The 16,841-nt window shown below is 38.6% G+C and overlaps 1 protein-coding gene across 1 annotated transcript in view; it reads right to left on the reverse strand.

The window, feature by feature from the left end:
- MTHFD2L (methylenetetrahydrofolate dehydrogenase (NADP+ dependent) 2 like) overlaps positions 1-14,332 on the reverse strand; it is a 157,910-nt gene extending 143,578 nt beyond the window's left edge. Inside the window, exon 1 of the mRNA XM_058296984.2 lies at positions 14,102-14,332. Within this exon, the coding sequence (XP_058152967.1) occupies positions 14,102-14,244 (143 nt within the window). The 5' untranslated portion in view covers positions 14,245-14,332. The remainder of the gene's footprint in view (positions 1-14,101) is intronic.
- Between the last annotated feature and the right edge of the window lie 2,509 nt (positions 14,333-16,841).

The raw sequence follows: 16,841 nt of genomic DNA on the forward strand, positions 1-16,841 counted from the left end.
AGCTTTATTTCTACATTATAATCCATCTACAGCATACATTTCTTTATTTATATATATATATATTTTAATTATCAAACCACATACTCAAGATCTTGACTATATTACTAGCTCTCTTAAAGGCTATGCTATTTTTTTTTCAGAAGAGGCAGATTAGCACAACCTGCTTAAAACTGGCACCCATATTCCAAGCACTGCATCTTATTATCTATATGTGATTCCACAGTCTGGTGACCCTAAGGCTGAGTCAGTTTGCTCTTGGTTAATATATCCTGTGAAAGAACCTAAAGTCCTGAGAGACATACTAAACAACTTTTTTCACTTAATCAAGGAAAAAATTTTATTCTACAGCCATAGTCCAATTCCCTAACAACACCTACAGTTTTACATGCTTTTTATTGATTATGGTGAGGACCATGTCAGTAAACAGATGGCTCAGTTGCTCCCCACACCATGATATCATTTTTTAATGAAAAACTTGCACAGAACATTACTTCCTGACAGTTTATAAGTATTTAAGAGTGTGTGATCTGCTATATCTTGATAAATGACAAAAAGGAAATGCATTATGGGAAGGCTCTCCTGCTTACCATGTCAAATTTAAGTATTTAAGAGTATGTGATCTGCTATATTTTGATAAATGACATAAAGGAAATGCATTATAGGAAGGCTCTCCTGCTTACCATGTCAAACTTAAAAATGGTTATTTATGTTGTTCTTATTGTATGTTTAGTTTTTTAAAGGTACCTGTTAAAATATAAGACAGCTGCCTCCTTCTTCCTGCTTCCCTGTCCTTTCACTACTGAAAGGCCTGATAAAAGTCTGATCTGTAGCTCATGATTACTGCACAAAAACATCAAATCTAAGTCAATGAATATTGTGAAGGAGGAAAGAAAGAATGGTGAGAGGAGGAATCAGGAGGAGGAGGAAGAGCATGAAAACGTCACAGCATCCTAATTCTTTCTAGCACCTTACACGTCTTATTTTCAAATGAGGGCACCATGAATATACATAATATACAAAATGCAAACTTGCTGTCCCTTCCAAATAAATTACTGCTTTCTCTAATAGGTTGATGTACGCATAGGTAGAATCAGATCAAGAACACTCCATTTCAGCCTGATAGCAGTAGTTCATATCATCCAACAAAGTTCATACAATGTTTATGGAAATAATATCCTGCTAAGTAGTGATCTACAGACAAATGCATCAGAATTGCTGGAGAGGGGAGCAGATGCAGGTCAAGTGGTTGAGCACCTGCTCCCCAAGTATAACATCCTGGGTTCAATCCCCAGTACCTCCAAAAAAGAAAAAAAAAATTGCTGGGGAATCTTGCTGAACTTGCAGATTCCCAGATCCCACCACCATGCCCACGATTCAGGATTCCTAGAAGGTAAAATGCCTGAACATCTACATGACTAACAAGTTCTCTCAAGTGATACTTGTGTATGACCATGTTTCAGAACAACTTCCTCAGTTTAACTAAAAATTATTTTGAAAGTAACAGTTATAACTTATGAGTAAACAATGAACTGAGAAAATAAATCAATTAGCTAGACAATACTATCACTAGACATTATACTGATCAGTACACTCTACTTGTGATAATAGTTTTGTCTACTCTGCACTAAAAATTTGGTAATAGTTTTCAATACATGGAAGGATATGGCAAGTTCACTGACTCAATATTGCTCCTTTGTCTTTTTCTTAATAGATTTACTGAGATATAATTAATCCTGCTGTAGCAGTTTGATATGGCTATGAATTCCAAAAATAGACATTGGATTATGTTTGTAAACTGGTCTGTACCTGGGCATGATTAAATTATGATTAGTGCTTTGATTGGGTCATGTCAGTAGGGTGTTGAGTCCCCACCCCTTGGTCGATGAGGACTCAGAGACAAAAGACATGGCAAAGGACAGAGTTGGAGTTTTGTTGTTGGAGTTTTGATGCTGGAATCTTGAGCTGGAGCCCTGGGAAGTAAGCACATAGAGGAGCCTGGTCATGAGGAAAGAGAGAAGGCCCTGGGTGGAGAAAAAAACCAGTTGCTTAGTAGTCTACAGCAGGCCTTGTGGAGCAAGGCAAAGCCTAGAGAACCTCATAGTCTACAGCTGGCCTTGTGAAGATAACAGAGGAGCTATGCCCAGAGAGAAGCAAGCCCTGGGAAGAGAGGAACCTAGGAGTCCTGAACCCTGGAACATGTTGGCAGCCATCTGATGTGCCCCAACACATGGCAATAGATTTTGGTGAGGGAAGTAACTTACGCTTTATGGCCTGTAAGCTTCTACCTCAAATAAATACCCTTTTAAAAAGCCAACAGATTTCTGGAATTTTGCATCAGCACCCCTTTGGCTAATACACCTGTGAATTACAAATTGATCTTTTACAGGATCTGTATAATAACTGAACATATTTAAAATTTACAATTTGATAAGTCTTAATATATGTATATACCACTGAAACCACCACAGTAAAAAAAAAAAAAAATTAACATATACGTCACTCCCAAAACTTTGCTGGTGCCCCTCTGTATTCTCACCATTCCATCCATCCCTGCCCTCTTCCATTCCCAGACAATCACTGATTTGCTTTCTGCCACTATAGATAAGTTTTCACTGTCAAAAACGTTATTAAAAAATGGAATCCTACAGTATGTACTCTTTTTTGGCTGGCTACTTTTACTCAGCATAAACATTTTAATATTCGTTCATGTAGCATGTATCAAAAATCATTCCTTTTTATTCCTGAGGAATAAATCCATTTATCCATTTCATGGATATGCCACAATTTGTTTATTCATTCAATTGTTGTGGTCATTTGGATTATTTCCAAGTTTAGTCATGACATATACAGCAATATAAACATTCTTTTACAAGTCACTGTATACATATATACTTTCATATCTCTTGAATGAATACCTAGGAGGGGAATGGTTCATTTATGTATATGTTTAAGTTTGTATGGAAAGTAAAAAATGTTTTCTGAAATGGTTCTACCATTTTACATTCCTACCAGAGTATGAAAGAGCCAGCTGCTCCACACAGTTGCTAATACTTAACACCACTTAGGATGGTCAGTCTTCTAAATTTTAGACACTCTAGTGGATGTGTAATGGTGTCTCATTGCAATTTTAATTTACATTTCCTTAATGATTTATTATATTGAGCATGTTTTCATGTGCTATCATCTATATATCATCTACTGTGAAGTTTCTTAAATCTTTTGCTTGTATTTAATACTCATTTTTTCTTACTGAGTTTTTTTAATAAACTTTTTTTTTTTAAGATTTATTTTGTATTTATTTCTCTCCCCTTCCAAACACTGCCCCCCCAAGTTGTCTGTTCTCTGTGTCCATTCACTGTGTGCTCTTCTGTGACTGCTTCTATCCTTATCAGCAGCACTGGGAATGTGTCTCTCTCTGTTGTGTCAGCTCTCCGTGTGTGCAGAGCCATTCTTGGGAAGGCTGCACTTTCTTTTGCACTGGGCGGCTTCCCTGTGGGGTGCACTCCTTGCGCGTGGAGCTCCCCTATGCGGGGGACACTGCTGCATGGTGCAGAACTCCTTGCGCACATCAGTACTGAGCATGGGCCAGCTCCACACGGGTCAAGGAGGCCCAGGGTTTGAACCACGGACCTCCCATGTGGTAGGCGGATGCCCTATCCATTGGGCCAAGTCCACTTCCCATTATTGAGTTTTAAGAGTTCTTTACATATTCTAAATTAAAGTCCTTTATCATTTATATGATTTAAAAATATTTTCTCCAAGTCTGTGGTTTGTCTTTTCATGCTCTTACCTGTTTCTTTTGAAGACCAGGAATTCTCAATTTTGATAAATTTCATACTGCAACCAGAGTAACTTTTCCAACTTTAATCATGCCTCTTCCCTGGTTAAAATCCCTAACTATATTCCCGCTGTTTACTCATTTAATTGAGAGGCTTCCATGTGCCAAGCACTATTCTAATGAACAAAACAAATAGTCTGCTTTCATGGAAATTTTATTCTAGTTAGAGAAGATAGAAATTAAAAGAAAATTCAAAGCAAATATTTAATATATCATGTGTGAAATAATGTAGGCAAAGGGCAGAGTTGTGATTTAAATAGGGGCTAGAGTCACTTCTCTGATCTTTCATTTGAAGAGAAATGAAGGAAATGAGGGAATAAGTTGTGAAGATATTTGGAGAAAAGAAGTCTAGGTTTAGGAAACAGCATGTGCAAAGACCCCTAGGTGGGAGCTTGCCTGGCATATCTGAGGACCAGCAAGGAGGCCAGAGGCTGCAGCAGAAAGAACTTGAACAGGACTAGACATGGAGTCAGAGCAGCAGAAGGGCATCAGATCACACACAGGCCCTGCTATTCTTTGAAAGGGTGTTGTTGGCTTTTACTCTGAGTTAGGTAGACAGCCAATTCAAAGTTTTGAGAAAAGCAATGATATAAAATGATGGTCATCTTAAAATGACAACTCTGGTTAAAATGTGGAGGATTGGATTACATGGGAGCAAAAGTTGGGGAACAGGAACACCAGGTGTGCAGGATTCCACACAATAGATGACAGTGGCTTGGATAAGATGGTAAACAGCCTGGTTCTGAATCTGTATTGAAGGTTGAGACTTTGGATGAGGTTGAGTGAAAAAGTCAGGGATTACTCCAAAGTTTTCAATCTGAGCAACTGGGAAGAGAGTTTCAACTAAAACCCAAATTCCCTATAACTTACAAGTCCCTGCATGAGCTTCCATTAGCCTCATTGTTAATGAAATGAGTATGCACCAGCTATATTTCGTTTAATCAACTGAATGATTTCTGATTTCTGGACTTTGGCATATCCTATTGCCTCTTCCTGAAATTGTCTCTTTTCTCTTTTGCACCTCTTCATCCTCCTTTCCAAGTCTGTCCCTACTTAACTCGAACACAGTCAAGTTTGAGTTTGGAAGACACTCTGGGAAAACTTTTCTGATCCTGCAGCCTGGGGGAACTGCCTCTGCTATGTGCTCGCACAGACCCTGTTCTTATCCTTTTGTAGTAATTTAAGTCCACATTGAAATTATTGTCCCTAAGACTAGACTCTAAGCTCTGTAGGGCAGAAAGTTTGTTTACTATTATACTTTAAATACCTAACAGCACTTTGCACATTGTATATGTTCATTAAATACTTGTGGAATTATCAAAGAAGGGTTATAGTATTACAATTTGTTGGCTTGTTTTGCAGTTACTGAACATAATAATTATGAAATAGTAACAATATGTGAATATATTCATTGCACACAGTGAAGAAAATGAAAAATTGTAGGTACATAATTATAACTGCTAAAATGTGCATGCATATGGGTGAAGATTAGAAAGTAATATGTAACATAAAATGGTGAGATAGGTAGTATTTTGGATGTTATCTTTCTTAATATTAAAATGTTATCAAAATAGATTGTCTTGAATTCTATTAAAAGTGAGCAGATACAAAATATTTATAAGACACACCAAATAATTAACCTTGTGACTGCCACCCAGTTTAAGAGAAAGAGCATTACCATTATTGGGTTCCTCTTTGTAATGCTCTTTTCCCATCCCTTATTCTTTCCCACAGTTAAGCACTATCTTTAATTTGGGTTTATAATTGCACCACTTTCCCATATCATTTAGCCTCATGTTTACATTGCTAATAACATTAATTTTGCATGTTTTTGAATTTTATGTAGATTCATATTGAGCAGTCTTCCCCAATATGCTTTTTATTTTTTAGCATTGAGATTCATCCATGCTATCATATGGAATTGTAATTCATTTACTTGCCCTGCTTTATAGTATCCCATTGTTTATTCTACAGTTGATGGAAATTTGGATTTTTTCCAGATGTCTTTGTTTCATGTTCTTTTACAACTACAAAACATGCTGTTAATAACAGTCTTGTGTGTCTTCCCTGGTACATATACATACGTTTCTTCAAGGTATATATGCAGAAATGGAATTGCTGGATCACAGTATACATATTTTTTCAATTTACACCAAATTGTTTTCCAAAGTGGTTGCACTGTTTCACCTATCTGCCACTGGTGTAAACATGTTCTCTATGGCTTTACTTCCTTTTCAATATTTGCCATTGCCAGTTTTTAACTTAAGCCAAATGTCCAATAGCATTTTCCCATGGTTTCGATACGCATTTCCTAATTATTAGAGTTTGGATATCTTATGATGTTTATTAATCATCTGGAGTTCCTCTTCTATAGAATGCTTATTCATCTCTTTTGACCATTTTCTATTATTTATGTATCTAATCTGTAGTCACTCTTTATACATGCAAAACACTAATCTTTCTCAACTACATGTGGAAAATATCTTCAGAATGTGGCTTGTCCTTTCACTTGATTAGTTTTGACAAACAGGTCTTAATTCTTCTGTAAGGCTCAACCATGTTTTCCTCTAGAGTTCTCATTTTTAAGAAAACCTTCATTATCCTGACAAAACTTCTGTAACAGAACACAACAGGATTCACAGATGACAAGACAGACTAGCTAAGGAACTGCCAGGAACTTTTGAGACACTATAGGCTGCATCTAAAAATGGCAGTGTGTTCCTATTAAAACATTCATAATATGGCTCTGCAGAGCCCTAATTAAGAACCATTTGATTTAGGTCCCTGTCTTAGTTTACTATGGCTGCTATGACAACTACCGAACAATAAGTTGGCTTAAGATTTGTCTCACAATTTTGGAAGCTCTAAGTCCAAATTCAGGGTCTCAGGATATGCTTTCTCCAGCAGTCTACAGTGTTCTGGTGCTGGCTTGCCACAAAACTTATAGATTCATGTGGTCTGTCGTACATATCAGAACAAAGGGCCAGTCTAATTGTTATAGTTGCCAAGTGGCTGCCATAATCTTAAGTGGAAAGTTAACAATGTAGTGAATAAAGGCTGACACTCAGAATTTCTGCCTCAAGTAAGCACTTTCTTTGTACTTACCCTGCTACCCCTTCCCCTACTCCTGCTGATTCACTTATCCTGAAAAAAAGCCAAATTTAGCAGCTAGTCCAGCAATGGGGAGAGAATAAAGTATCAAAAGAGAGGACTACTTGTCTATCTTCTTTGGGAGTCACTTAAAAAATGCTTGCCTCACAGGAAACATCAACTGAGCAAGTAAATAACAGGGTGCACAGTGTGCAAGATATCTAAGGGTTCAAAATTATTGCAAACTGATATGCAGTGAATGACAGGGGGCACTGTTTAACTTTTTGACCAAACCAATATACTTTTAAGAGTGAAAATAAGGCATTAGAGTAATTAAAATTACTTGATATGTCAGATAATTTTTCCATAGGAAGACACATGAAGTCACCAGACATCCCAAATGGTGATTCAATGGAAAACATGGCTATATATGTGAAACATGTGCAGAAAAACAGAGACTGGTCAGTCCAGACATATAAAATAGTCCGAATTTTCTTGCAATAATGATTTTTGTCATTTGCTGTAATGAGTCTTTGGTTATTCTATTTTTTAATTTTGCAATCAGCATTTCTGGCAGCAATAAGCACAATAAAATCAATATGCATATTTAATGAAAAGCAATAAATCTGTTTCTCAGGAAAACTGATGTAATTTGCAAAAATGTTTGTCTACATTTATCATCCATCATGGGCATGGACACATCCCTGACCACATGACACAAATCTGCTAAAGACACATTCGCACCTATTTCAAAAATTACTGTTTAAGAAAGCGATATCCAAAGATGAACATGTGAAGTGGCAGAAGTTGTGTTTATCACTCTGTGAAACATGGCTTTTCATTTCAATCAAATGGCTATTAGTCTCAATTTTGTTCATCCTCAATTCTAAGGTTTTTTGTACATACAAACATGTGAAGCAATAGCTGTTAATGGTTGGCTACGTTAGCAGAACTCACAAAAGTTAAATGATGCCGGTTTTATATTAGTGTTATCAAATGCTTTAAATGGGAAATGTTAATTCCAAAAATAGATATTTTTGAACCAATTCACAGAATCAAAGTGAAGGGTGAGGTAGTTTATTGTGACAAAAGGAAAACGTAAGACATTATTGTGGACATTACTATAAATTCACTATAGAAGTTTATCATTGGCAATAATTTGTTTTGCAGTGATAATATGAATTTTGGTGAAGAACATAGTTATGGCAAGGACAATGGTTTTACAAAATCAAGAAACCTATGAAGCATAAATGTGCTTAAAAATGGTAAAGGGACATACATTATCCAAATAAGCTGTAAAAGTCTACCAAATGAAGCATAAATTGATAATAAAATTTAGATATTATACACATAAACCCATACACACATGCAGTTATTGTAACTGAATTACAAACTATTGTGATAAACTTGTACGAAAAAATTTTTAGCAAAGCACAATGTACTTTTTGCTGCCCATCAGATTTAAAAAATGCTAAAATGACTGAAAAATTACTTTATAAATCAAACTAAATGGCTCAAAATTATTGCATTTTGCTCAAAATCTGTTGGAAATAATTAACAACAACAAAACCATCAAATCTGAAGCTTTTAGTGAATTCCAGTTACTGAAACCACAGCTTACTTACTTTTAAAATAAGGGAAGAACTGACCTAATTAAACAATGATAGCTCAAACAATGCACAAGAAATTTTGAAACTCTATAAACTCAATTTAAAATACGACTTGTGGAGAGATTTTTTTGATGAAGATCTTGTATTTCACTGAATAAATTTATATTTTGTAATGCAATGGAATATAATTAATATTTATGCTAAATATAACCAAATGCTTTAAAAATTTTTTTTAATGTTACATTAAAAAAATATGAAGTCCCCATATCCCTCCCCCATACGTACGAATTATTTAACAACTTTTTCTGAAATATTTGTCAAAGAAAGAGACTCGGATAGGAGATAAAAGGCAGCACCGGTAAAAATATTTAGACTGAGATATTTCAATATGAAACAAGCTAGAATTTTTAAAAAATATCTTCCATTTGGCAGATTTTACTCTGAGCTTACCAGGTGTTTGACCATCTGTAGAAAACCTACTTTTAAAACTACAGATACTATGGTCAAAAGAAGAGTCAATTTGCAACTATGAAGAAAGTGCAGAGAATTTAAAAAATTAAGCATAAGTCATTAACATTTTTAAAAAATTTATCAGTATCAAGGTGTTAGAGGAAGATATGTCTAAGCAAATATTAATATGCATGAATATATACTATAACTATTCTGCACCTGTTAAAAGTTAATGTTCAGAAAATACACTTAAAAATCTTTTTACACCTAATATAATGGATGATAGAACTATTTTAATAATCTTTCATCAATTGTAACCAAGGTAATTACTGTTTTAAAAAAATAGTACAATGCTACTTTTTTCTTTTAAAGTGCTATCATCAATAGTAACAAATGTTCCATACAAATTCACAGTGCTAGAGGTGAGGTAGTACATGGGAATCCTGTATTTTTATGCATGACTGTTCTTTAAACTCACAGCTTATTAAAAAAGGAAACTTTTAATGTATAAGAATATATTATTTTCTTAATGTTAATTTCGAAGTGTTGAATAGAAGTATTTTATAGGTCCATCCATGTCAATCTGAGAGTAAATAATTTCATATTTTCTAAGAACTGGACAATGAACAATAGCAGGATAGTTAGGTATGCTATGGTCAACTGATTTAATATAGTATTATACATTCAAAAGTTAAGAAAATGCTTACGATGTAAGGTTAATGGTGCAGTTGGATACACCTTCTAGAATATCTGATCCTCAGTTCTGCTTTGACACTACCATTAACTTAGGTTTCGTTCTTATGTTATGTTCTTAAGTTATGTTCTTATGACCGCTAAAGTAGTTTACCTTTTAGCAATGTGTTTTTCCCGTCCAAATAGCAAACTTCATTTGTTGCTTATTAGTTTATCCTCTTCACTTGAGTTCAAATCTCACTCAAGTCCATCTCTCTAAACCTTCCTCAACAACCTCATCATCTCAAAGCCAAACTAATTTTTTTAAAAGCCTCCATTTGAGCTCCAAGGGATCCATGGAAGGCTATCTGCTTTCACTATCATACCACTACATTAACATGAAAGGATCACCTAACTTCAAAGCATTTCATAAACAAAGATTCAGGTTATTCAAGAAATTGCTAATTATTACTAAGATCAAGACTAGTAAGATGTGAGATCGGGAAGCAGACTCGGCCCAGTGGTTAGAGTGTACGTCTACCACATGGGAGGTCTGCGGTTCAAACCCTGGGCCTCCTTGACCCGTGTGGAGCTGGCCCACACACAGTGCTGATGCGCGCAAGGAGTGCCCTGCCACGCAGGGGTGTCCCCCGTGTAGGGGAACCCCACGTGCAAGGAGTGCGCCCCGTAAAGAGAGCCACCCAGCGCGAAAGAAAGTGCAGCCTGCCCAAGGATGGCACCGCACGCCATGCATGGAGAGCTGACACAAGATGACGCAACAAAAAGAAACTGATTCCCATGCCGCTGACAACAACAGAAGCAGACAAAGAAGAACATGCAGCAAATAGACACAGAGAACAGACAACTGGGGCAGGGAGAGGGGAGAAATAAAAAATAAAATAAGTAAATCTTTAAAAAAAAAAAAGATGTGAGATCAATATTATGTCCCTTTTTTCATCTACTGCTTCATTTTAATCAGAAAATTTTATGTTCGAGATATTACATTAAAACACATCTCTTAACAGCTGGGATGGATATAAAATTAAGACATGATACACTAAATGGTAAAATATTTAGGTTCTAAATTTAAAATAAGAACTTGCTTAGAAACTGAAATTGTAGCCAGATGGTTGTTATGCCTCATTTTCACTGGAAAAGAAGGTGGGAAGATAGGAAAAGTATATTATCACATTTGCCAACAAAATAGCATATGATTTTAAGATACTGTCTCTGCTAGTTTTTAGGAGTAGCTCTATCTTGATTGAAATTAATATACAGAAAATCAGCTTTCATAATGTTCCTAAGTGGAGTCTGGCCCTTCAAGCTTCACATGACGATAAAAGGGTCTTTAATTCAAATGACAACTCTACAGGTACAGATAGAAATACATAGTACTAGAAGGCAGAAGGGAGAGTCTGAAGGAAAATGAAGAGACTTGCTGATAAAATGTTTTTTTTTAAATAAACTTAACTACTTACTCTAAAACTACCCACTCCAAAAAACATGAATATTTAAATAAACTAGTGTCTTTTACTAGGCCCAAAAATGTAGATTCTTTAAATATTAGCCTAGCTGCAAAAACTATAAGAGCCATTGGCAGTGAGGCATAAAGAAAGGTGAAAGGTGAATCTTCCATAAAGAGCTGTAGGCTGACATACAAAATTTTGCAAATGCTCAAAAGCATCACAGTAAGATGGAAAAAAAAAATCTGCTGCCAAATTAAGAAATCACTAACTTACAGGAAAAAAATATATGGACAATGAACACAACAGATAGCCATTTAGTTACTGAAAATGTTTAGTCCAGGTAGGAGGATCTAAAAAAGTTAAGTTTGGACAAGTCCCCTTGCTGTAGGATACCTGCCAATGAGTTTAGAGCTTAATGTTTAATGTGCAAGGTCTATAATCTTCCAGCCAGGGGGAAGAGGCTATTGCCAGGCTCCACAGACTGTAAAGCCCTGGGCCAAAGACTCATGTGAGGTTTATAACCCAAGGACATTTTGATTTATAAACTTACTGCACTAAAGGGCAAAATGGGAAGGGAAGGGAGGAGATTTGGCTGTTTGGGTAGTCAATTTTAAGAAATAAGCTGCAAGAAATAGCAGGGCTATTCATTTCTTTCACATTAATTACATTTCTCACCAAATTATAATAAGATATAATTTCTCATGAGTAAATAGGGGAAAAAAAACATTGCAAATTTTAAAGGGAAAACCACTGAGAGAAAAATGTTAAATGACCCTTCAAGGTATTTGTAAGTTCAAAATAGCATCCAACATTATTTTTGGAAAGGATTAAAAAATTCTTTCACTAAAAAGGCATTTAATATGTTCCATGGGTGTCAAATTAGTAAAAAATATTTTAAAAAATTAACAAAAATAACTTCATTTCTCATTTAAGGTTCTATATAGCTGAGAGCCCAGTCATAAATTTTTTTATTTAAAAGTCAGTATTGCTAGGAAATATTTTCTCAAACTCAATGGCAATTTTCAGTAAGAATAACATTCGCTTTCAAATTTCAAGTCAATAGGACATGATGTCAGATTTAAGCCATATTAACTATAAAGAACTAGACAAGTGATATGTTTAATATGCTATTTGAAAAAAAAAGAAGACTGAGGATGGGGACAAGTGGGGAGGCAGACAGTGGCGACCTCTGGAAGATGGAATCTCTTCTCTCTGCTGGTCCTAGAAGAGAAAAGAGACACCAATAAACATCAACACACTGTCCAAATTCCTCCCCACCCGAGACCCACCACTTCACAGGTGTTTCTCAACCTTACAGCCAACCTCACCTTTAAATATGGTATTCAATGCCAAGGGGATGTTAAAAGCACAACCTAATCTAAACTTGAGTAACACTACCTTAAAATACAGCAGCTGGGCTGAACTTAATTCCTCTTATCTACATTGAGTAGCCTTCCAAAATGATTGTACCCAATTATTTTAAATTATAAAGAAATATAATGAAAGAGGTTTCTGTTCCCTCCAAGATAGATGTGTGTGTATTCAAATGCATGTGAATCAAGTGGCCACAACCAAATATTTGAGTATACTGGTCTTCTGTTGACTTCCATTCAAGTAAGCACACAAGGCATGAAAAAGAGGGAACATGGTGTTGTTCATCCTGTTTGTCATCAAGCTACGAAAGGGAAATTAATCAATTTGTACAGCTTGAAAAAAGTTGGACTCACACCAGAAAGAAGCCTTAAAATAACTTAAATTCAAAAAGTTAGCTTTCTAAATAAATAATGGCTAAATAGACATTTCCTTCAATTTTATAATATAAAAAGTATTCTCCACAATCTGCTTTTTCTAGGTAGTAGAGTTGGTAATTTCAAATCAATTGGCAAATTCCTTCAGACATCAATAGAGTTTACACAACTCCAACACTGAATCACTGTTATTCTCTCACATACCCTGGTGGAATACCTAGTCTCTAGAAACTCTGCCCAAGATTATTTTATATGAAATAATTTTTAATTTGAGTCACTAGAGGACTAATGTACAAATATACACAATAATAGGGAGGGTCATTTAAATTAAACAAGCTTTCTTTTACGCATAACTGAGCTTTATTTTATTTCCGGCTTTGTGCGGGGCACTGGAGATACAAGGAGGGCCGTGTAAAACGGCAGTGAAAGCGCAATTACTGAAGCCCAAGCCTGGCAGAGGCTGTTCTGGACCGGACATAGTGGCCCTGGGTCAAAGGAATATATTTTTAGCTTCTTAGGTTGGCCTCTGCGATTAAGACAAGTAGATGGTGGAAGGGTGAAATGTTCCTGAGCGCCACTGTGCAAAAACGATTACCACAGTACCTTTCCGTATTTTCATTTCACTAGTCTGCAACCCGGCCCAAGGAGATACAGATCTAAAACTGATGACTTGAGGGAGGTTCAAGAAGCAGCATGCAGAAAAAGTCTGAGCAAGCAAGATTAATATCCGATTTTATGAAACTCAGAATTTTACAGCTGGAAAAGACCTCAGCATAACCATTAACAAAGGAATTCAGAAACTCAAACATTAATAAACCATCTGGACTAAGCCTACTCCTTTGTTACCAAACACAATAACCAAACCAAAATTAATGTTCTGAACAAGCAGACCGTGTGCTCTTACGGCGCCTTTCCTGAGTCCTCTCATCTTCCTAAATCACTCAACTGCACCTGCAGCGAAAACGCACCGTTCTGGTGTGGGAACCCAGAACGCAGCGCGTCGAGTTTCCCGGAGTTGAGGCCAACGCGACCCGCCTCAAGGCCAGGTTCAGAGCCAAGGCGGGCCTCACCCCAGCCCGGGGCGCGGGTGCCCACGAGCCTGGCGTCCACGCGCGAGAAGCCGGCCCGCGCCAGCTGCCCCTGCCGGCGCCCCCGCCGTGCCTCCCACAGGCCCAGGCTCCGCAGCGATCAGCCCTGAAAGGACCAAGGGCCGGGGAGGCCTCGTACCTCACGCCGCTGCTCCGGAAAGCCCGGAAAGCACGCCCGGCCGTCCTGGGCTCCCACGCGGGCAACACCACGCCCCTGCCCAGCGCCGGCAGGAGGCCCAGGCTGGCGCTAAGCAGCGCGAAGCCGCGGGCCGGCGCCGCCATCACCGTGGATCCCCGGCTCCCAAACCGAGGCTGCACCTCCCACACTGCTCCAGTCCCAGCCGCTGAAGGCCCGGCTCCGCCCCCTCCCGGCGTAGCCTGGCTTTGGAGGCGCCGCGTGGGGCGGAGCCTAGAAGCCGGGCCGGGGCGGAGCCAAGAGAAAGCGCTCGTGAGGGGGGGTGGCCCAAAGCCAGGTCTGAGCCCGGGACTGGGTGGTTATTTCAGGAGGTCTTAGAGGCTCGCGGTGTAGCCTGGCGGCTCGGTTCCGCCCTCACCCGATGCTCGGGCTGACTGTCCCACGCTGTGGGACAGGGAAGGTGTCTAAACTCTCCAGTACAGCCAAAACGCCAACACGCCCCATTTTGCCCAAGCCAGAGCTCCTACCCAACAGCTTCCACAGGTACGGGGGATTCGATTGAAAGCAGGAAGGATGTAATAGGTTCTTTGTTTCCTATTCCCTTCGTAAGACCTTGAAGGCTGGAACGAAACAAAGATGTGGGGGGAGGAGAGAGACCTGACTGACCAAGGCTTTGGGATTTCTGTAGCTCCACTTTACCTCCGTTTTCGGAAGGAAAAATTGACCTGTCATTATCCATCGTTTTCTTGAGTCTATAATCAGGTTAACACTGCCTAGGAACCTGCATTGTGTGGTGAGGTTGTAATGAGAAAGCAGAAACTTCACTTCCTCTGAGAAAGTAAAAACCAAACTGGACATTCACTGTGCTGGGATAAATGGCACAGATAAGACATAGTTACCACAGATAAAGCCAGCTGCTAAATTACCATTTCTGCCAAGGTCAGGCTGCAGCTGTGAAGTGTCATAGCAATCCCCTTCTTTAACCACTGCTTTCTTAAGGAAAAACTTTGTTCTCTAAAATCATACACTGTCAGAAACTTTGCTATTTAAAATCACATGGGTAAGAAGTTTTGAAACATCTCCTTCTTGCCTGCATAATCTACATCAATCTGACACAGAAAAGCAGCTTTTATTTCCAAATCAGGTACAGAGCTTTAGATAATAGATTTCTGGATGCATCCCACATTCTTTCGAATTAGTTAAATTTAATTTTAAATTTGAGTCAGGTAGAGATCAGGTAGGACACTATGGAAAGCCAAGGCCGTAATGCAAGAGAAAAGGTAATTACAAGTCCCAGGGAAAGAAGGGTGCCATGAGCTGTCAACAGGAAACTGCATCTCTGGTGGGTAGGGAGGACACAAGCAGAGCTAGAGGGACCCTGTGGGCTTGTGCCTTTATTGTGATCCATGGGTAGAAGTAAATTTCCCTCAGGAGTCAGGGATTTGTGAGTTTTGGGGAAGAGACTGAGGGCCTGAGGTCAATAGGGATGGTTATTTATTAGGTGGCTGCAGATGTGGGTTTGAACTATGGGGAAGGTTTATGCCTCAGGAGAAAGCCATTTATTATTTAGACCAGAGGTCATTGTTAAGGCATGTGGCATAGCCTGAGATGGATGCTGAGGCAGCACCCAAATTTTACACAGTTAGGACATGCATCTATCTTAAAGTTGTAGTTTCCAAAAAAAAACAGGACCCTGGTCCACTTTCAGTCCAAACCTGATGCTGACCCCTTTCCATACAACTCTTCTTTGTTTTGAGCCTGCTTCATTTAAATTTCACCTAAACTGCACCCTTCCCCAAATCCTGTAATAACCCTATCTCTTTCTTTCCTTGATGAGACACCTCCGGTTTCCTCTGGATATGTGGTCTCCCTTTTTACAATGAGCCAATAAACTTAATTTTATTTCACTCTAGGTTTGTCCCTGGTGGTTGTGATCTGATTGTGCTAGCACAGCAGCCAGGAGTTATTTTCCGAAGGTGGGATTCCTGCCCTACAGTAGTTAGTCTAGCAGTAGATCATATCACATGCTATTTATTGCATGCTCTTTGTTGGAGGAAGGAAGGCATGCCCTCCCTGAAGTCAAGTACCACTTCTTTTGCAGCTCCATTATTCCTAGCACAGTATTGGGCACTGTTATATGGTCCGAACCGGCGGGGGCGAGTTCTAGGACCTGTGGGAAGGAGCGGGGCAGGGGACGAAAGAAGAATGGAGGCAAGACAGGTTTCTGATCAAGCCTCGTTTATTGGGGGTAGGGCAGTACAATTTATACCGAGGGAAGGGAGCATGTCCATAGGTGATAGGCTAGTCTCGCAGGTGACAGGCGTCTAAGGAGGGGATTGGCAGAGTGTTTGCGCCAAACCCGCAGGAGTTTCACGCCTCGCGCCTGTGCAGTGGTGGCTGCGGAGGTCCGTCAGGGAAGAAGAAGGAAGCAATGGCGTCCTGATGATCACAGCCCGATCTGCCATGTTGTGCCGAATATCGTGAACCGCCAGCTCCCCACAGTTATAGATTGAATCATGTCCCCCATGAAGACAAATTAGAGTCCTAACCCCTGGTCTTATAGATGTGAATCCATTTGTAAATAGAACTTTGAAGATGTTACTGGTTAACATGAGACCACACTGAATCAATGTGGGTCTTAATCGAATATGACTGGATTCCTTGTAAGTGAAAAAATTTGGACACAGGAGGAGTAGGAGCAAGAATACAGTTAGCCATGTGACAGAGGTAGAGATTGAGTTAT

This window comes from Dasypus novemcinctus, chromosome 1, assembly GCF_030445035.2.
Source record: "Dasypus novemcinctus isolate mDasNov1 chromosome 1, mDasNov1.1.hap2, whole genome shotgun sequence".
Classification (NCBI taxonomy): domain Eukaryota; kingdom Metazoa; phylum Chordata; class Mammalia; order Cingulata; family Dasypodidae; genus Dasypus; species Dasypus novemcinctus.